Source organism: Haliotis asinina, chromosome 12 (genome assembly GCF_037392515.1).
Source record: "Haliotis asinina isolate JCU_RB_2024 chromosome 12, JCU_Hal_asi_v2, whole genome shotgun sequence".
NCBI lineage: Eukaryota > Metazoa > Mollusca > Gastropoda > Lepetellida > Haliotidae > Haliotis > Haliotis asinina.
The window spans coordinates 38,043,145-38,063,922 of record NC_090291.1 but is presented as its reverse complement, the minus strand read 5'-3'; the positions used below and the strand labels follow the sequence as shown (position 1 = coordinate 38,063,922).

The window sequence follows — 20,778 nt, the reverse complement described above, 5'->3', positions numbered from 1 at the left end:
CATATGGCAGGAGTATTGCTGAGTGCGGCCTAAAACAAAACTCACTCCCTCAGTCACCCTGCTTTTATCAATAGTCCAGCAATATCAGGGTAGGGTACACTAGAAATCAGCATCACAAATTGTACGCATGTTTGGAATCGAACCGATGCTGTAACCACTGGGCTACTCCATCACCCTGCAGGCATTTATTCACAAAGTGGAATGTCCTTTTGGCTCAGGTGTTTACTCATCACACCAAAAACCATGTTCCATTCTACTTGCAGTGCAGTGTGTTACTCCCATTTTCGGTCTCTCCCATTGTAATATGGGAGGATGAAATTAAGAGCATTGCAAAAATCTCGCTCACTTAGTCGCTACCTTACTTGCTCACATATGCACTCACAGATGAGTGAGCACATGGTTTTGACTCTAGGTATGCCAAGAAAGGTTGACCAGCTCTACAACCTGTCAACTTTCATGGTTGCCAACTCCTCACAGTAGAATCTGGCTGTCCCTCGATCACATGGCTGCAGAACCAACAGGCCACACTAAGCAAACTTTCAGCAATATGGCTGCTGTATGTAAATAATCGAATCTGGACCAGGCAATCCAGTGATCAGCAGCATCTGCATCTGTTTGCACACTTTTGAACAGATGATGTGTCAACCGAGTCAGCGAGCCTGAGCACCTAATAGTCGCCTCTTATTACAAACTTTTGCTTTTTATGGCAAGCATCACTTGGGTAGAAAGTGTGAAGCTCATTTCTGATGTCCTACCATGATATTGCTGGAATACTGCTAAAAGCAGCATAAAACTACACCCTCGCTCATTGTTTCCTTTCTTCGGACCCATGAAGAATCCGGGTTAGAACTGGTCTTCAGCAAACCTTGTTCAAAGGGGTGACCAACGGGATCAGGTGGTCAGACTTGCTGACTTCGTCAACTCATGTTATAGTATGAGATCGAATGTTGTCAATCAAAGAATTGTCTGATCCAGACTTGACTATTTATAAACAGCCGTGAGCTGATTAAACAACAAACAATCAGGTGCACCTAGGTCAGATCACTTTTGAAACGCTAAAGCCAAACATGACATTGCTGCTGCTGTCGTGGGGAGTCGACAGCAGATTGACAACAGTCAGACCCACAAGAAATGCATCATGTTTATTACAAAAATAGCTTGAGCAAATTGCAGAGTCATCAGAAAAGTGTTATCAGAGTGGGTTAAAACATCAGTAAATGCCGCAGAAACTGGAAGGAGCGAGGGACGATACACATTAACCTGAGATTATAATGCAGTTAGAATCCGGAAGTTTGTGTGGATGTACGCTTGACAGGATGATCAAGGACATAGCTACCATTGTTAAACAAATATGCCCAGGCGTACATGACTGTTTAGTATGTCATACAGACCTTTAAGTATATATATCCAGGAAAGCCCACGCAAGTCTAGAAAATGTGGCAGGTCTAGATTTCCTTAGCTGAAAATGAAGAAAGTCTCAGGACTCCATTTCATTATATTACTGTTGTGAAAACATTCGACCTAGGTTCAACTTTGCAACCTATACACGAAACAAATAGCATGCTATGCGCCTGACGATCTGTGTGATGTAATAACACTATAAAACATGTTGCATAAACCATAAACAAATGATGGATTCGACCTTCGGCTAACATCATATTTACATTTGTAAATAACAATTCTGAGGCATAGCTATATATGTAATATCAAGATTAAACCCTCCTTGGCAAAAACATCGTCAGCACAATATTCAGATTACACTCAATATTTACCTTTATGATCTGTACACAGCTGTCAGAACTTATGCAATAGTAAAATCAGCTATGTGTGTTGCATGGGGATAATTTTGGAGTGAGTGAGGGCTGAGATTCATGTAGAGAATATATAAAGTATATGTGATACCTGACATAGTTTGACATACCATACATCTATGCCATTTCCCATATACTAGTAATAATACTGAGTAGTCATAGATTGATTTTACTGATACTCATGCATATTCATACTGATACATTCAAGTGCCTTTTTATCGACTGACTTTAGATAACAATATAAAGTGGGAACCTAACTAAATTTGTTCACCAAGTTTCATCTCTGAAAACAAATTAAACATGAAGTCTCTGGCAAATATAAGTTTGTTAACTTTCTAAGCGGAAGACATTCCATTGCAAGTATGGGAGAGCTAAAAGTGGGGTTGAAAAACAAAAGCGGAATGTAGAAAGACAGGTGTTTTCGGTTACAGGTAGGTGTCTTCACCCCTCAATGGTAACAACCACCTGAGCACACATGAACCACTCTTTGGTGCTGGTGATGTTGGCCGTCAGTTTGTAGGAACCCTATCGAAAGAAGCAAGCATTCAACAAACACAAAACTAAATATAGCATAAAATTCAATTTTTCATCCCATCCCATTATAAAACAGGTAAATTTTATTGTTATGAGAATCACCATGAGAGAATAGTTACTGTTTTTACCTTTCTAGTTCTTTCAAAAATACAAATGTTCGATATTTTAAGGACAAAGGGCAAGTTATTGTTGATAATACAAGACATTATCACCACCACATTATGTGATCACAATGCAGGCGCGGTGATGGAAAACGTTTGTCTAAAATTCAAATTGCAACTCCATAAAAATCAAGCACCACAGGAATGTACTACTCACTGGGGGCAAGGCTGTCAGGTCTGACTGGTCGTATTTCACATCAATAGGTGCTGTGTAAAGAACAGGGTGTAAATGGTGAATGTAATATCACACACGTCTTGGAACTTTGTTCTGTAGAGCTGCGTCCCTTATCACACATGTGCCCACATCATATTATTCGTACAAACCGTCTACCTCCCTTACACCCCATTGTCTAACAAGGTCGAGGTTACAGATAACCACCATATAGCTGGAATATTGCTGCGTGCAGCGTTAAGCAAACAAACGGACCAAAGGAGTTCTATGAATATTTGGGCTTACATAGATTTTTGGTTGGTAATCGTTATACCATATCATCATCTGAACTCTCGAAAGGTGATGGTGGACCAGAGGTACTGTTCCTAGGTGGTTAACAATGGCGGCAACTGTCTCTACGTTTGTGGGGTTGCTGGAATATAGCTCACAGCGGTGTAAAATTAAAACTCACTCACTATGTTTGTGGGTTCCAAACCCAGACCTTGCTCTGGGTTTCCAAAAGATGGAAATATGTTAAATTCATGATGCCAGCATCCATTTGATGCTTCCTTTCCATGTTAGACTGACGATGATATGATGACTAAAGAGATGTTCACAGTTTTAACTGTTTCATCCAGACCATTAAAACAATGCATCAAGGCAATCATTTGATCCCTCAAAGGGAAAACAATGTTGGAAATCTAAACCTACCTCCTTTTTTGATGGGACATAAGTTCGGGATAACCTTGTCGATCATTGGACAGTTCACGGGCAATGAGTCTGTGATGAATGGCTCACTCGATTCGTCAGTATACACGGCCACGTCCAGTTGTCCACTGCTGAAGTCAGTAGCTACAACATAGAGACTCAGTGTATTGTAACAGATTATAAGTACAAATATTCTAATGAACACGATCAAGGGAACATATGAAAGTACAAGTCAACGTCGATGTTCTGGCGTCAGAATTGGTTGTCGGCCTGCCCGGTCGTTTTGCACGGACTTTTGACTTCACAGTTTATGTGCCCAGACAATCCATAAGTATCTATCTCCGCAACTGGGATCCGATGGCATGTGTCAACTTGGAAAGCAAACAAGGGTACACATGAATGTACAAAGTGTTCCTTTATTCTTTTCCAGATTTCTTCATATGGTATGTATTGCACTGTGGATGGAATTCCGGGAAAAAAAATAACACTCGTACTTTCACGTTAGTTTCCATGAGTAAATGTCATTACCTGTATCCTTCAGTCACCCATGTTCGGTGGGTGACAAGTAAGGAGATTTTGCACGTCAGGGCAAACCCATATGAACAGTGTTGTGACTGAGTATTACTCGTCAAAGTCAATGCTCGGGCGTCAGAATTGGTCTGGTCGTGGGGCTGCCTGGCCTGGTCGTATTCCACAGATATTGGACTTCATGATTTATGTTCACTGACAGTTCAGTGATGAACATCATAAGAAATCTAATCAATTCGGCACCAGAAAATCCAGTCATCAATAGCATGAGCGTTGCTGTGCGTATAAGTGAGATACAATGACAAATGTCAACCAATTCAGCAAGCCTGACCACCCAATCCTATTAGTCGCCACCAACAACAAGTGTGATGTGATGGAGACCAATTTTAACCCGGATCTTCGCGGATTACACAGAATAAATCTAAAACGGCAATGGGCCTTTAACGTATCAAGAGACGGATACAGGCTTTTGTAAGGCACTGCCACATGGCCACACACACTGACCAGCACATGGCTACACACGTGTGATTTACCTGCAGTCATTTGGAGCCTGAACGTAACTCCACGAGACGGATTCACAATCTTTGGAGTCCAGGTCAAGTTAAACTTCTGTAGACCTAGAAGGAAAGAAGCAAGCAAGCGATATATATTAGTTTATTAAACATTAACGTATTCGCTTGAAACATTCGTATATCAACGAGGGCAATGAATGAGTGGGTGAGTATGCTGGGTCTTTTTTTTTGCACTTTCAGCAATATTCCAGCAATATCACAGCCGTGGACATCAGAATGGGCTTCACTCATTGTACCGATGTGGGGAATGGAACCGGGGTCTTCGACGTGACGAGCGAACGCTTTAACCACTAGGCTACCCCATCGTCAGTGTTATGACATGAGGGACGTTCCATGTGATATAAACTGGGTGTTTTGGGGGTTGTTTGGTTGTTTTGGTTTTTTTCGAGTGTCATGACAAATTTTCAAAGACTATGGATATGATCATCCCCCATATAAACACTGTGTCTTTATCTCCACAGCGTTTGTGCAGAACACCTCTGAATCCTCCCTGATACAGGTAACTCTTCCCTCGGCTTCCCTGACATTTTCAGCTGAGAAAGTGTCCAACTTTTAGACTTCCACTTCCATCACCCAACCTGTATATTCAAATATCGATCTTAATTTGATCGTTATTTATAAATTCCTTGTGAATATGAAATGAATGAACAGTTGTCCATACAGGGTCAGTGTTATGTTTACACAATTATCAATTCAAGATTGGTCAATACATTTTTCTTTCTTTTTCACGTAAACAAAAAATATAATTGTGAAAATCAGTTGAGATTTACCACCGCAGCTTGTAGCCTTGCCAGTGTCAGTTAGTCTCGTCAAGGGCTGAGGTTCGAAGGACTTGCTTAGAACTTTTTTGATGGATGTGACCTTTGCCTTTGTTAACTGGGCCGCTCTCTCATACTTGCTCTCAAACAGTAACGGGGCGTCTTCTTGAAACTCGACTGCCGCAGAGATCGACATAAACAGGAGAACACACACTGCCAAATGCTCCATGGTCTAGCCTGTCTGTGTGGTGCCTTTAACAGAGGTTTTCAACGCACGTAAGAAGTTTAGTTATCACACGACATGAAGTATGAACCAATATTAACAACTTCCTTCTGTCCGGAAGAGATCATCTTTAATCGGGTTGGTATATGTCTGATTTGAGAGGCATTTTACAAGTTGTAAAGATGAAGGAAAACCAAGTTCTATCGATAGTCAAGACTGCGACGATTCGGTGTAGGTACGAACACCGTTATCAAGCAAGTCAAAGGACTTGGTTTTCCCTCGTATATGTCGTTTCATGAACGAGTATATGAACTAAAACTGGAAATTCTAGTTGGAGTATGTGAGCTATCTACACGAGTCTTCCTAACAACTCATCTTACCTGTGTATTGGTCACTTACCTCAACAATATTCCAAATTAAAATTCCCACTGAGGTCTTTGATAAACGAGATTGGACCTTACAATTAATTCCTCCGTAAAGGTCAGGCTAAAGCTATTCTAGAAACGTTCGTAGCCCTTAGAACCCCCTAAACCTGTCATCAAATTTAACAATCCTTGGGGCTACGAACTACGAATAAGGGCCCTGGGTAAGAATTGATCTTCAGCAACCCACGCCTGTCGTAAGAGGCGACTAATGGGATCGGGTGGTCAGGCTTGCTGATTTGGTCATCTTTATTATACAGAGCAATGCTCATGCTGTTGACCATTGGATTTTCTGGTCCAGACTCGATTATTTACATGTAGAGTTCTTGCTATTGCTTCCCATCTCACATCTTACTGTCTACAAGCATACCAGCATTTTGTGTGCTCGGGCTATACCTCGGATACTCTGGCTAGACATGGCAAGTTCGATTACAGTCGCTGAGAGGTGAATATTACCATCACTGGTTTATGTATTGACTTCTGTTCAGTGCAAGTTAAATGATTAAGTGCTGGCTTCCATTTGTCCTCTGCCAATCAAATATCGACGCCAGTTTACTGTTGGTTTACTTTGTTTACATTGTTTAGCCTCCATCTCACGCGCACATGCGCACCCACGCACCATATACATGTGTAAATAAATACAGTGGAATCTGTCAAATTCGGACTTGACTGGGACCGACTTGACTGTCCGAATTACATTGAGTCCGAATTGTCCAATTTGACAGGAGTTAGCTCCCTTGATGATGAAGTTGAACTTTCAGACACAACAGTGAAAACACATAACAAACAACATTACACTAGTGTAAAATGAATAATTATTTATTATCAGTTTATTAATTTCACTTAAACTTGATCATCATGTTGTGATTCATGGCCAATTTTACGTTCACTTACGGAAATACTGCCTCAAGTCGGCCTGTATATATCTATATACTCTGCCTGCATTCATTAATCTGATGAAGGAGTAAGGATATACCAAGAAACGTTCTTTCTCATGATAAAGAAGTCGACATCCATAAAAAAACTCTCTCCTTATCACTGCCTTTACTGCTATTATAACTGCTCTTTTATTATGTTACCTTAGAATAGGTATTGCAATTCCCTTTCGTGTACTGCCTTAGCATGCAAGTCACATACACGCGATCCCATGGAGAGCACATGCTATGAGGAAGTGGAACATTATAAATAAAAGGTTCCACTATCTTTCAGGATAAGACTGACACTAGCCTCCACTGTTGCATCCTCGATATCTCCGGTAGGCGTTCCGATAAGTCTCCACTATACCCTGGACGCATCTGCGGCTTGGTCCGAAAATTTTATTACCTCCATTCGCTGGCTCCGCATTCTCACAGTAGCCAATCAACTAAGCCGCCGTCACAACTGAACTTGCCAGTGTCAACAAAGATAGCGGTCGCAGCTGCGATTTGTTCGCAGTGACACTCAGATTTGGGGGAAATCATACAGACACATTGATAGGCCTGAAAATTTAAACACAACATATGCAAGAACTCCTCCTGCCAGTTTCAGAGACCATCTACATGGTTCGTTCTGCCAAGATAATTTGAAAAACGAAAGTGAGTTGTGACTGGTTGGTTCAACTTCGCATCGTATACACCTGATTGGATAAAAAGCCAACCAAGGGAGGTAATACATTCATGGGGCTGAGCCCCATTCTGTAATGTGGCGATCAACGAACGATCACTACTGTCTATGGAGGTGTATGTGGAGTCGATCTGGAATCGTTTGACCGGAAACACTAGTCATTTTGTACCTGAGGCAGGCCATTTCATTGAATGCTGAATCTATTCAACAATCTGCCGAGCACAGATTGCATCACCTAAACATCAAACCAATTGATGACTGTGTTCGTCATGCTTCATACCTGCCATTGTTAAGTGGAGTGAGTGAGTATGGTTGTACGTCGCTTTTAGCAATGTTCCTGCAATATTACGACGGAGGACACCAGAAATGTGCTTCACACATTGTACCTGAGTCGTCGGTGCCAGATACGCAAACATACACGTGGTGAGGATGACTACATTATGTACGTGCAGAGAAGGCACCTGTGTGTCCGTTTACGGTCTCTGTCGGTAATTGTCAAGGCAAGAAAAACATTGCACGTAATCAAAGCCAGTGGAGCACTAGTTTCAGTCTACCCGCGAAGGTCCAAGGTACAATAGGCCTTCAGCAACTCACGCTTGCCATTCAAAGGCGACTATGCTTGTCGTAAGAGGCGACTAACGGGATCGAGTGGTCAGGCTTGCTGACTGGGTTGACACACGTCATCGGTTCCCAGTTGCGCAGATCGATGTGTATGCTGTTGATCACTGGATTGTCTGGTCCAGACCCTTTTATTTACAGATCGCCGCCGTATAGCTGGAATATTGCTGAGTGCGGCATGAGACTAAACTCACTCACTCATTAGTTTCAAAATGCTTATTTGGATCCATCGGAAGTGCTCGTAAAATCATCAAATGACCACAAAACACCTGTACAACTCTAACCAAGTTTGATATTAGTTTCATGCCACTATAAGCAATGTTTCAGCAAATTCACGACGGTGAACACTATAAAGCGTATGGGACGACACAATAAAACAGATTTAGAGTTATCTCCCTTCCATCGATTTCCATTTGCAGTACGTCGGAAATTTCCGTGCTTCATGGATCATTTAATGTTAAGCGAGATTAAAAAATGTAACTACCACAAAGTACCGAACGAGTTGGCAGCGTCGTGTATGCATTGCACCTCGCTTGTATACGGGGTGCATTGAAAATAACAGCAGAGCACTGAACCAATCTGACCGTGACATATTTCTGTGTGAGGAAAGATGATAGAAATGATCGTCACTCAATGTACCCATTTTGGAAATGGAACGGATTTCTTGAGGTGTATACCATGTTTAAATATTATGTGATAATCGCTTCACGGCTGCAGTGCTTTTTAGAATGACTGATTCAGTTTAGTTTATGTTGACACCACACATGTATTTATTAACAATATTTATAATGAAAGTATAGTGAAATGCCATTTAAACTTAGGCGTAATTTAAGGGCCCTTGCGTTGTTGCTGAAATGTTTCCCAATTATCAAATATCACAGAACATTGCATTTCTTACTCTCTTGCTAACATGTAAACGACACCCGCAGCCTATAACGAAGCGCACGCGCCGCGTTTCCAGAGAACCAAACTTTGACACATCATGTGAGATGACAGAGTTAAATTGGTGATATGTTGATGGGTTCATTGACTAACGCTTAGTTAGTAATTTTGTAATTTTGATAGCAACAAATAAACCCTTATTTTGAAAGGAGCCCAGCTGTTAGATGGGAAATTAAGAACCCCTGGGAATCTAGACTGCATTTTGAGCTTTAACAATGCAGGGAGAGCTAGGAAGTAGGGGAAGTTATGTGGTTGACTGACTATGAGACAGACTAATGGGTGCCTTGTGTATTCTACTGATCTTACACTGTAGAAAATGTGTTCAAATTGTGAACTAAACAAGTACATATGTCCGTATATGATAACAATGTCACAAAATCCATACACCTGCAAAGTATACATTACACAGATTAGACAACACCGCAAAATGGCGTCTGTACTTTAGCTAAACGTCAAGTTCACTGCACAGTACCGTACGTATCCCAACTACGGGGTATAGTGAACATGCCAGTCACCAGATCATCTGGTCCTGGTTCGTTTATTTACAGAATATTGCGAAAATATGTGGCGTGAAATATCAAACAGTTTAAAAAGTAATTGCTGTTCAGCCTATCTACAGGTTTGAACCAGGTCGCATACTATTGTCCAATAGATAACTATAAAGCGTTATGTAACTTATAAGCTTCTTGCATATCCTCATACCCATGTAAACTATATAACCTCTGTAACTATCTTTTCAGTGTATAGAAAAAGGTGTGAATATTATACACGAATGCGAAGACTTACCAACTAATGCACTAACTCCCACTCAGATATCGTAAGTGTAACAAATATTTATTGATGGGAATTGCCTACTTCCTTGTCTGTAGATGTAGACTCGTAACACCGCATTGTTGAGAGATTAGAGAATACCGAGGACGTTCTCGTTTACCTTTTCCCTAGTGAAGCGCCAGCGCAACATGCTCAGAGAACCAGTCTGTCCCCCGCTCTTCAGCGCGTATGCGAAACTCCTTTCCAGCGCGTACGTCGTTGTCACCCGATACAACGCATAGGTCGTCGCTGTGAGGAGGTAACACCTATTTTCGATTATAGATTGCAAAGCATTTACTTCCCTTTGTTTATAAGGGACGAAAGCATTCATTTTGAGTGTTCATTATGTAGGCAGCTGAACCTCTTCTCGCGGGGTGAGATGTTACGAAGCAAAAGTAGCGGTCGGCGCTTCCCAAAGAGGAAGGTAACTACGTTTCATAGTTCCCATGAAATGTTCTGACACTCACTTTCTCTCAAAGAGACGTTTTGAGCTAACGAATTATAGCAATGTCATTTCTGTTAAATTGTGCTGACGGTAGCAGACGAAACCTGTTGACCAGAGGCTTAAACATTGTGTCATTAAACTATATTTGCCTACTCCGTGGAAAATATTTCCACCCTTCTAAATTTGGTGTAGGTGAACGCCTTTTAAATTACATATTCATGCAATGAACCTCAAATCATGTCAAAGCAAACTTTGTTAGGAGTTAAAGGTAATGGAACCCTCTTCTGTGAACAGGACTAACACATCCATTTGAAAAAGAGGATGTTTAACTGTTTTTAAGTTTCATTTATCCCCTATTTAGGAATGTCATTTGTTGTTAAAAGTAGTTTAAAAGTTGGTGAAAACTGACATGCTGTACAAATTTGTGTTTGTAGCAATAAATTTAGTAAGTCATGGCTAATCTAAGGTCTTATTGATCTTTCCAAAGCTGGAAGATGATCTAGAAGCAACATCAGCATCTCTGCAACATGGAGAGTGGAAGCGATGTATGGAAGGATTCTCTTCTGGTTTTGACAAGACGGACACAGGGCAACGAAACACAAAGAGATTATGCCCTCAACGACCGCCCAAGGTCCAAGGCTTCCTGGAGTCCAGTTTTGACGATCCCACTGAACTTGTATCTGATGCATCAGAGCAGAGTACAAAAGGTGATAAGTTACTATGGTTTCTTGTGCAAAATGGCACATGTTTAAAGGGGCACAGATCCAGGGCAATTAATGTTACTTGCCAACAGTCTAATTACAAAGCTAAGCTTCAAGTTTGTTGGTACCTGTTCCCTCATCTGTAATAAACTTGGGGATTTGGCTACTGTCCACCTTAGCAGAATGTGTTCAACCTAAACAGTAGAACATTGGGAAGGGTGGATGCCCATCAGATGCTTTTATTTGAAAATATCTTCAGTGGTTCTTGTCTGATTTCAATAAAGTATCACAGCTGTGTAGGCTTTTGAGATTTTCTTATGCCTGGAAGTTATGGTGACTGATCCACTTTGATTCTATTTCTGTGTATTTTTTTCACAATGTTTAATTTCATGTAAAAATGTTACATGTATTACATATGATATTAAATACATACACTTGATTTATTTGCATTCTTAAACTAAACTACCCCACTTTGCCATTGCTAGAAAAATCTGAAATTCTACTTAAGTAAATAGGTACAATTTTTAAGTTATGTACACAGCAAATGCTTGTATGTGTTTCTTATGAAACAATGAAGTTCTGTTTGAATCATCAGCCCATAAATTTTTTAGGCAATTATAATTTTACATGCAATAAAGCAATTACTACATCCTTTGTTACAACCTGTGTTTGTTGGTATAAACCTACACGTTATTTGTCATCATTTACTTGATGATCAGTTAATGAACTTATAACAGGTGTAATTAGTTATATTGCAACTCAGATTACCTGTCAGATGTTTCCATTTGGCATTTCTCTTGTGTGGAGAACATTCAGGCCCCCGTAAGTAATTGAAGGAATTACAGCAAATTTGAAGGCATTACATCTCAAATGTAAACAAACGCAGCCCACTCGCGAAACAATTGCAGTCATATCGGCATTTTAGCGGTAATAACTGAAACACACTCGGCCATTTTTGTAGATTTTTCGGCTCACTTCCGTGATTTGTCGGTCGCGAACGGAAACTCACGCAGCAAAACATGGCATCGTTCGAAGAAGCACCCGTCTTGGTGAGTTGTGTTTTTAGTTCCTACTATTACATTTTTATACTTATCCATCTTTGACCACCCTTGTTGAATGCGTTTAGGTATGAGGTGTTGTTGGAGCTATCTTATTTTTTTAGGAAAAGACTGTCACTGCAGAAGAGTGTTGTTTACATCTGAACCTCCAGGGGCATGACTTGTGACACTCTTCTGCAGTGACAGTCTTTTCCTAAAAAAATAAGCTATAGCTCCAACAACACCTCATACCTAAACGCATTCAACAAGGGTGGTCAAAGATGGATAAGTATAAAAATGTAATAGTAGGAACTAAAAACACAACTCACTGAGACGGGTGCTTTTTTTAAAGAATGGTAGACGTCATGTAATTAGTTGTCAGGTTTGCTACCTTTGGTGACCAATGAGACTAGACTAAACACCAATGTGAAAAAACTGATGTATGTCATTTTTGCATATTACACCGTTAAAAGACACTTGACATGGCAGAGGATTCTTTGTCAGGTACAGATGAATGGCATATCATTCATTGTGGTTAATAAGAAATACATTCCTCAAACAAGGTAATAGCCTGACACTGATGCTATAACCTTAGTGTGTTATTATTTTAATGTTTACATTTTGTTATTATTCACTTGTGGTAGCATTCAACAGAATCATATTTTTCACGGTGACATATTGATACAGACAACATACACTAGGTTGCCCTTACAGTGAGTGAGTGAGTGAGTGAGTTTAGTTTTACGTCGCACTTAGCAATATTCCAGCTATATGGCGACGGTCTGTAAATAATCAAGTCTGGACCAGACAATCCAGTGATCAACAACATGAGCATCGATCTGCACAAGTGGGAACCGATGACATGTGTCAACCAAGTCAGCTAGTCTGACCACCCGATCCACGTTAGTCGCTTCTTACGACAAGCATGGTCACCTTTTATGGCAAGCATGGGTTGCTGAAGGCCTATTCTACCCCGGGACCTTCACGTGTCGCCCTTACAGCGTGTGAAATATGATTAACGTTGGCAATATATAAACTGTCGACATATTACAGTCATGTTATAAAATCACTATAAGTATAAGCATATCGTATGTTATTTATAAAGTTTCAAAATGCATATAACTATTGTAATCAACTAAACAGTATTAAAAATTCTAAGACAAAATATATTGATGTACCTTGACTTTGTTATTTATCAGTCTTAACATTTTTTTTACCACTGGCTGATAGTCAAACTTCAAAATATTTTGATGCGTTTCCATATGAATGAAGATGGAAATATTTTCAAGTAAACAAGATTTCATTTTTGTTGTTCATTCTATTCTTTATGCCATCAATTGTACATGAGGGTAATGCAGCAGAGGTCACAAACGAGCAAAAAATTCTGGGATATCATGTGGGTGCCCAAGGGAAAAACAAGGACAGAAGCAACAAGTTCATGGAAAAGCTCTGGATCAGTGCCCCTTTAAAGTACCTATCAAGGTTAAGAAAATTATATCAAGTTCAACTATATCTGAGGCAGGGGCAGCTTCATTCTTTTTCAGAAGAAGTCCTCCTAGGGGTACATACATAGCATTATAATGTCCATTTTAAAATGCCTATGCCAGTTGTAACAATATTCCAGTAAATATTTTACAAAACCAAAAACTCGTTCTTTTCTTGTGAGACCACCCCTACAGGGCCCATTCCTGAACCCCCAACAGCCAAGAGCAGGTAATTCTCGCCGTCTACCTTGTACCTCACTTTTCATTCTGTCGTCATTCAAGACAGTCGTCCATTCAACAGCTCTACAAATACAGCAAGCTTACGAAGTGAAGTGAATATGAGTGAGAAAACATCTTCTGCACCTCCTCCTGAAACCCCGCAACCCTTAACACTGGATCTAATCGCCTCTCTTTCACAGCAGCAAATGGCATCTGTACATACATTCATTTCGGACGTGATGTCTGGTCTCCGCCAGGAGATCAGCGTCCATCCGGAATCGAGTGTGTCTACTAATATGGCATCCAAAGGAATCCCCAACCAAGCCTGTGGTGTTGGTGTGGGGAATTCCTTAGGGGGTGAGCCGGCGGCGGGATCGGTATCCGGCCACTCTGTGGCTGCCAATATTGGTGCAGCACCTGTCATGTCTACACTGGAAGCATTACTGGCTATCAGCCACCCGGACTCCATCTCTGGTGTCGGGTCGATAGCATCGAGCCGCTCGGCTCTGCTCGAGCCTCTCTCACTCTCGTGTGTTCCCTCAACCAATCCTCCGGAGCTGTCTTTTGACTCAGAGATGTCGCTGCTGGGGGATTGTGTCAAGGAAACTATGGAGGAGGGAGAGGGTCAAGGTGGGAGCGTATAGCTACTGTCCTTTCTCAGGGGGTTGTTGCCTTGGCGGCGCCTGACCCCGCAGAGTTTTGGCTCCCAGACAAGGCATTCGCTCCGGCGAAGGTGGTGGATACCCGGCTCTGCATACTTCCTTCCGTTCTGGCCGAAGAAATTAATCAGCTTCTGTCGGGTTCTTGATCATGTTTTGATTTACCAGAACTAGATCGCAGATATCTGATGGGGGACCTCGGCTTATACAACCCTCCAGTGGTCGATGATTGCATGGCTGAGCAGGGTCGTCAGTTGCCACCATTTACATCCAATGTTACTGCTCTCAAGTCGCCTTGTCGCTCATTTGAGGAGCAGTACTGCAATGCTGCGCAATGTCTAAAGGTCACCATCCACGCCACATAAACTTCGGTGTTACAAGATCACCTTGTGGACGGTGGCGGAGATGAGGAGGAATATGCCCCCTCTACTCTAGCGCAGCAGCTTACAGAGGTGCAGTCTCATTTGGCACAGGACTCTATCAGGTCCTCGGCGTGTCAGATGATGTCTGCTGTTATGGCCCTCCGTAGGCTTTGGTTGTCGGTGGCGCGGTATTCACCAGCCACCCAGTAAGCTGTCCTAGCGCTGCCCTATCGGATGGGATCTACATTTTTTTCGGGAGCGGCAACGGTTGTCCGAGAGGCCATGGAGGCTGTCTCCATGTTCAAGGATTCTAAACCCTTGCTGGAGCAGTCATTCGTCTCGCACGCGGCCCTCAGTCCTTACCTCCGGCCAAGGACACTGCTAAATGGGCACAGCCATTGCAGGCGTGTAAAGGCAAAGGTAAAGGTAGGGGCAAGGGCAAGGCAGCTGGTCCCCAGCAGCCTTTTCAGAGGAAAGGGAAGTTGGTCCTGGCTTCCCAGTAATATGTCCTCTGGAGCCCTTGTTGACCCCGAATCAAGCAGTCGGAGCACTGCCGAAGTCGGGGATTCACTGCCTATTACCGCACATCCCTGCCGGAATGGGAAAAGGTTACATCCAATCCCTGGTTCCTATACACACTCAGGGACGGCCACTTACCACAGTGGAAGCGAGACCCACCTTCCTTTCCTGGGATCCGTTGCACTCCAGTGCCAGCTGTTCCGGAGAAAGCCGAGGTGCTCATTACTGGTCAAGGCGGTCATAGAGGTGGTTCCAAAGGGACATGAACAAGAGGGATTTTATTCCACTTATTTCCTAGTCACCAAAAAGGACAGAGGGTTCAGACCTATTCTAAATCTAAGAGGACTGAACAGGATGTTACAGGTACCTTCATTCAAGACAGAGACACACTAAGGTCAGTGATCTCAACTGTAGAAAGAGGCGACAGGTTTACGTCCATCGACCTCAGAGACGCGTACCTGCATGTTCCCATGCATCCCGAGTTCAGGAAGTACCTTCGGTTTTCCTTTGACGGGATATGCTATCAGTTTCGGGTGCTTCCCTTCGGCATCGCTATGGCTCCGAGGGTGTTCACCAAGCTTATGCTAATCCCAGCGCAAGTGGCCAGGTCACAGGGCAGGTGCTGTCACCCGTACCTGATCGATTGGCTCCTTCGGGCATTTGCCGTTCACTTGAATCAAGACACGATGTTCGCAGTTATGTGGCTGGATTATCAATCTCAAGAAATCAGACCTAGTTCCCACACAGAATCTGATCTTGGGCGTACAATTTGAAACAGCACGAGGCTTGGTCTCCCTGTTTCCGGATTGAATCTCCAAAGTTCAGAGAATTGTTTCACAGTTTCTCGAGTCACCCTCAGCCTCAGCTCGGACTTGGCTCCAGTTGTTAGGCAACATTGCGGCAACAGCGACCCATTCAGTATGCGTTAGCTCGGATGTGGGCTCATTCCCAGTGTTACGAGTTTATTCTCCACACTCCAGGATGGTTAATTCCTCATTTACGGTGGTGGACAGTGGTAGGGAATCTATCCCGGGGCCTGCCCCTGGACATTCCCTCACCAGATCTCTCAATTCAGACGGATGCTTCCTTCACAGGGTGGGGGGTTGTACTGGGCCTGGGCGGTCAATCAGTTTCGGACCAGTGGTTACAAAGCGAAACACACCTGCACATCAATGTGCTAGAGCAGTCTGATTAGTGTTCCAACACTTTCAGGAGAAGGCTTGCGGCTGTGTGGTGCGTAGGGAGATGGAGAACCAAACGGCAATGACCTATATCCTGAAACAGGGCGGTACGGTGTCTCCGTCCCTCCTACAGGAGACATGGCAGTTTCTGCTGTGGTGCGACCAGTTTAGCATGAAAAGTGAGATACGAGGTAGACGGCGAGAGTTACCTGCTCTTGGCTGTTGGGGGCCAGGAAGGTGTCCTGTTGGGGGTGGTCTCACAAGACAAAAACAGGTTTTTTGTTTTGTAAAATATTTATTGGAATATTAGTACAACTGTCGCAGGCATTTGATAATGGACATTTTAATGGTATGTATGTACCCCAAGGAGGACTTCTTCTTCAAAGAATTCATAACCTCTACAGGTTTATATAAGTTTAAATGCATTGGTTCATTTTGAAAACTTGAGTCAGTCTGAGATATCATATAAACTTCTAAACTAAACATGCACACACCTTCCACAAGTGTGTGGTATTACTTGAATACCACCTGAGAAGTAATAGTGAGTACGTATCACAATAATGTTGAAATAAATATGGTACATATGGATGCCTTCAACTTGCTTGTTTGCTTTTCAGATGCTGAACTCATATCTTGGTCCTCAAGTGATAGTGAAGAATTGGAAACCAATGTCAAATCTGATGAACAAGTTAGAAAATCAGCAAAGAGGAAGAATTACACACCAACTATGACAAAGGACTGCACACCTTTGACAAAGAAGAAAGCATTTCCTAAAGCAGCTAAGCTAGAGCTGAGGACAACATGTCCAGATTTTGATGTTCATGGATTATACGAGTCTGCTGGAGATATTGATGCAATCTCCAGCAATACGGAAGACGAAGGGGAGGGGATGAATAACGGGGCCAAGGAAGACAAGAAGCCATGTGTTCAAGTGGCAGACATACCCAGACAGGTGAGATGGCTAGGTGTACTTTCACTGCTGACCACTGGGGACATAAGCTTTTGTCAGTTGTCAGGTCGGTTCTCAACTTATTCATGTTTCCCAGTAGATTAGTCAGTACAGTTCTGCTCATGGGAGTTGAAAACGTATTGCATGAACTCAGACTTTCCACCCTCATTTATTTGCTAAAATGATATCTATGGTAACTAAACTACTGCTCAAAGGAGTATCTTAGGCATCCTATGCTTGTCATAAGAGGTGACTAACGGTATCAGGTGGTGAGGCTTGCTGACATTGTTGATAGTGACACATATCATATCCCAACTGCATAGATTTGTGCTCATGATGAGAACAGTGAGTCAGGCTCGTTGTATGGTAGTCCAATTAATTGAAAGACTTTTTTTATCAACAAATCTCTTTTGACATTTTTCATATGAATGTTGTTCTTGACTGATATTGTTTTACAAATTACATATACTCTAGGAGGGTACAAATACATAAATCATTTTGATTGACATCATTATGAATGAAGCCCCATCATTAAAACTCCTCATTTTGACATTTTAGTACCTTTTCAACTTCAGCTTTTTAACTTTTCAACTTTTTTGACAACAAAGCACAATCCTCTCCTGTGAACGAAATTTCAACCTTTCAGAGGGTTGCACCTCCATAACATAGTGTGAGGTATACTTATGTGAGTCGCTGTAGTATTCATGTACATCTCCAGGATTATCCTGTTTATAGCTTTGTCTAAACCTGCAATCGTGACCAGATTGCTTCCACAATGCTCGCTTCACACTCACAAACATTACTAGCATGAACAGAAATGTCAGGTGGAAATCCTTGCATCGACACCTGGGAGCAATTGACAATGATTCAGCATGTCTTTGTTTACGTCGAGAAATCAGCAATTGACGAGCTCATTACACATTTCATATGCAACTAACTGAAAATCCTTCCTCACATGACGTCACTGCAGTTTGTTGCAGTGTTCTGGAGACAGCATTACTTAACCCGGTTTCTTTGGCAGGCAAGCAAACAACTTTTGGGCAACTTTTAATCGCTCGTTATTAATTAACCAGACTTTTTTTATGAATGAATTTGGTGTCCCGCTTAAGACTATCCACAAGTCCTTCATATGAGCACAAAAAAAAAAAAGTATATTTGGTCTTTAAAGCAACAAGTGTTGCATTTTTGTACTATGATGCATTCCCACTATAAAACTTGGAAACTGATGGTAAGAAAAATTACAAAGACTTAACTGCGGTCTTTGTCTAGTGTATATAAAGTCTACCCACTCACTGTAAGATCATAAATACCTGGCCACATAATACAAGCAAACATGTAAGGTGGAAGACCTTTGACACTGAGTGGATGAGACAAGGACTGGTTGGTTCAATGTCAGTATGCTATGTTTAACTGAAGTATCCATGCTACAGTTAGGAGATAAACATCATGTGTTGGCCAATTTCCAGGTGTTATTGAGTATTTGAAGCACGGGAATGCATTTGGAACCGACGGCGTCAGCCGGAGGTTTCAAATGAAATATTCCCGTGCTTCAAATACTCAATTACACCCGGAAATTGGCCAACACATGATGTTTATCGACATTGTAAACATAAAAGTAAACCAAAGGCGTTTTACTGTCTGCACTCGTTTACATCGAGTAGGGGTACAGCAGTGAAGTGTCATCAGCTGGCCGTATCAGCTAGTTCCCATGGTAGCATCTGGAGTTGCTCATTTGTGACGTCATTCTAACTTTACGTCACAATATGATTTGAATTACGTCACCACTGTTGATGACACAACAAAACAATTGTTTGCGTGACAATACACAGTGAATAGTCTTTCAGTTTCCGGGAATCTAATACCATTTGATCATGTTTTTCAACCAATCAGATTACAGAACACAGTGACTTTTGGTTTACAATACCATTTGATCATGTTTTTCAACCAATCATATTACAGAACACAGTGACTTTTGGTTTACAATACCATTTGATCATGTTTTTCAACCAATCAGATTACAGAACACAGTGACTTTCGGTTTACAATGCACAATGGTGTTTCTGTAAGCCAGCATGATGAGCATTGCTTCACAAAACGATTGAAATGCTATGACTGTCGTAAGCCTATGTTATGGCATATGACTAACAACAGTCATAGCTATCAACACCTTTACTATCACTTTGTGAAATGATTCCCATGAGACCTGTGAATGTCTGAGGTAGAATAGGCTTTCAGCAACCCCTGCTTACCATTTAAGGCAACCATACTTGTTGTAAGAGCTGACTAACGGGATCGGGTGCTCAGGCTCTCTGACTCGGTTGGCACGTCGTTGGTTCCCAATTGCACAGATCGATACTTATCCTGTTGATCACTGGATTGTTTGGTGTAGACTCAATTATTTACAGACCTCTGCCCTATAGCTGGAATATTGCTGAGTGCGGCGTAAAACTAAACTGACGCGCTCGCTGATTCCCAGGGACGTCATTCATATTGCTATACGTAGGTGGAGTAATCTTGAAGATAGTGTGCAACACCTTTCTGATCACTGAATGTGTAAAAACTGATAAATGATTCTTTATTTTAGATTGGAAATCATTTCCCTTGTATAGATTTTAAAATATGGACAACTGCATCCTAAACAATGTACATGTTGATATAGACTTGCCCAGAAATTCGCACATCTATCGTGCCAATCTAGTTAACAGTGTCAAAGGTTGCCTCTGAGTAACTGGAGTTTGTCAGTATCACTGAAGAACATGATGAAGCACAAAGGTGGACTTTTTGTTTGGTCCTGACTGAGTGAGGGTAATTGAGTTTTATGCCACTTCTGACGATACTTTTGCGCACAGAAACGGGCATACTACTTTGAACCTACTTTGAAGATTGGGAATCGAGGCCAGGCCTTCCATATCAATTATCCTCTGAAGTATCTTAATCCTATGACTTGAATAATCAATTATAAGATTATGAAACTGGTAATGCAAGATATACATGGAAACTGAGGAGTTGTTCGTTTATAACTTACCTGAGTTGGTTGAGTGAGTTGACTAGATCTGGGAGAACAGGCAAGAGTGTTCCTTCAGAGCCAGACAGTAATACCAGGACAGCAATCATTACTTTCCTTGTTTCACTATGTCACAGGAGTGTTCTATCTATTTTAGTTCATTGAGGAAGTTCTCCTTTCCTTCATGGAAGTGAATAAGTTTTAATTGACCTTGTGACTGAATTTGGGGATATTCCATGTTGAGACAAGACAAATAAGAAAATACCCAAAGCCTGTTATTAAGAGGGGAATTAGTGTAATTTGAAATATTGAAATGACACATGATATATTTTCAGTATCCTGGCTAAAATGTTTACTAACAATACTCATTGTGATTCA

The 20,778-nt window shown here is 41.7% G+C and overlaps 2 protein-coding genes across 3 annotated transcripts in view; one reads left to right on the top strand and one right to left on the bottom strand.

Moving 5' to 3' along the window:
* Positions 1-1,127: 1,127 nt before the first annotated feature.
* On the bottom strand, positions 1,128-20,550 carry LOC137257797 (uncharacterized). 2 transcript variants are annotated; one of them, XM_067795236.1, is made up of 6 exons: positions 20,422-20,550; positions 5,236-5,475; positions 4,427-4,510; positions 3,369-3,509; positions 2,664-2,713; positions 1,128-2,336 (listed from the first exon to the last, which is right to left on the bottom strand). In XM_067795236.1, the coding sequence occupies exons 2-6, from the start codon at positions 5,450-5,452 to the stop codon at positions 2,253-2,255; spliced, it is 576 nt and encodes a 191-aa protein (XP_067651337.1). In that variant the 5' UTR covers positions 5,453-5,475; positions 20,422-20,550; the 3' UTR covers positions 1,128-2,252. The 2 variants fall into 2 exon arrangements, with proteins under 2 accessions (XP_067651337.1, XP_067651338.1); XM_067795237.1 differs by lacking the exon at positions 20,422-20,550 and adding an exon at positions 9,817-9,995.
* Positions 10,140-20,778, top strand: part of LOC137257796 (DNA repair-scaffolding protein-like) — a 32,313-nt gene continuing 21,674 nt past the window's right edge. Inside the window, exons 1-3 of the mRNA XM_067795235.1 lie at positions 10,140-10,264; positions 10,773-10,992; positions 17,065-17,399. Of these exons, the coding sequence (XP_067651336.1) occupies positions 10,220-10,264; positions 10,773-10,992; positions 17,065-17,399 (600 nt within the window). The 5' untranslated portion in view covers positions 10,140-10,219. The remainder of the gene's footprint in view (positions 10,265-10,772; positions 10,993-17,064; positions 17,400-20,778) is intronic.

Bases quoted from the DNA above. Each gene is read 5' to 3' on its own strand.
- LOC137257797 (XM_067795236.1), bottom strand. From the start codon at position 5,452: ATGGAGCATTTGGCAGTGTGTGTTCTCCTGTTTATGTCGATCTCTGCG. The intron at 3,510-4,426 runs GTAAATCACACG...TCTATGTTGTAG, and splicing joins CAGGCTCCAAATGACTGCAG to CTACTGACTTCAGCAGTGGA. The intron at 2,337-2,663 runs GTGAGTAGTACA...TTCTTTCGATAG, and splicing joins ACCTGACAGCCTTGCCCCCA to GGTTCCTACAAACTGACGGC.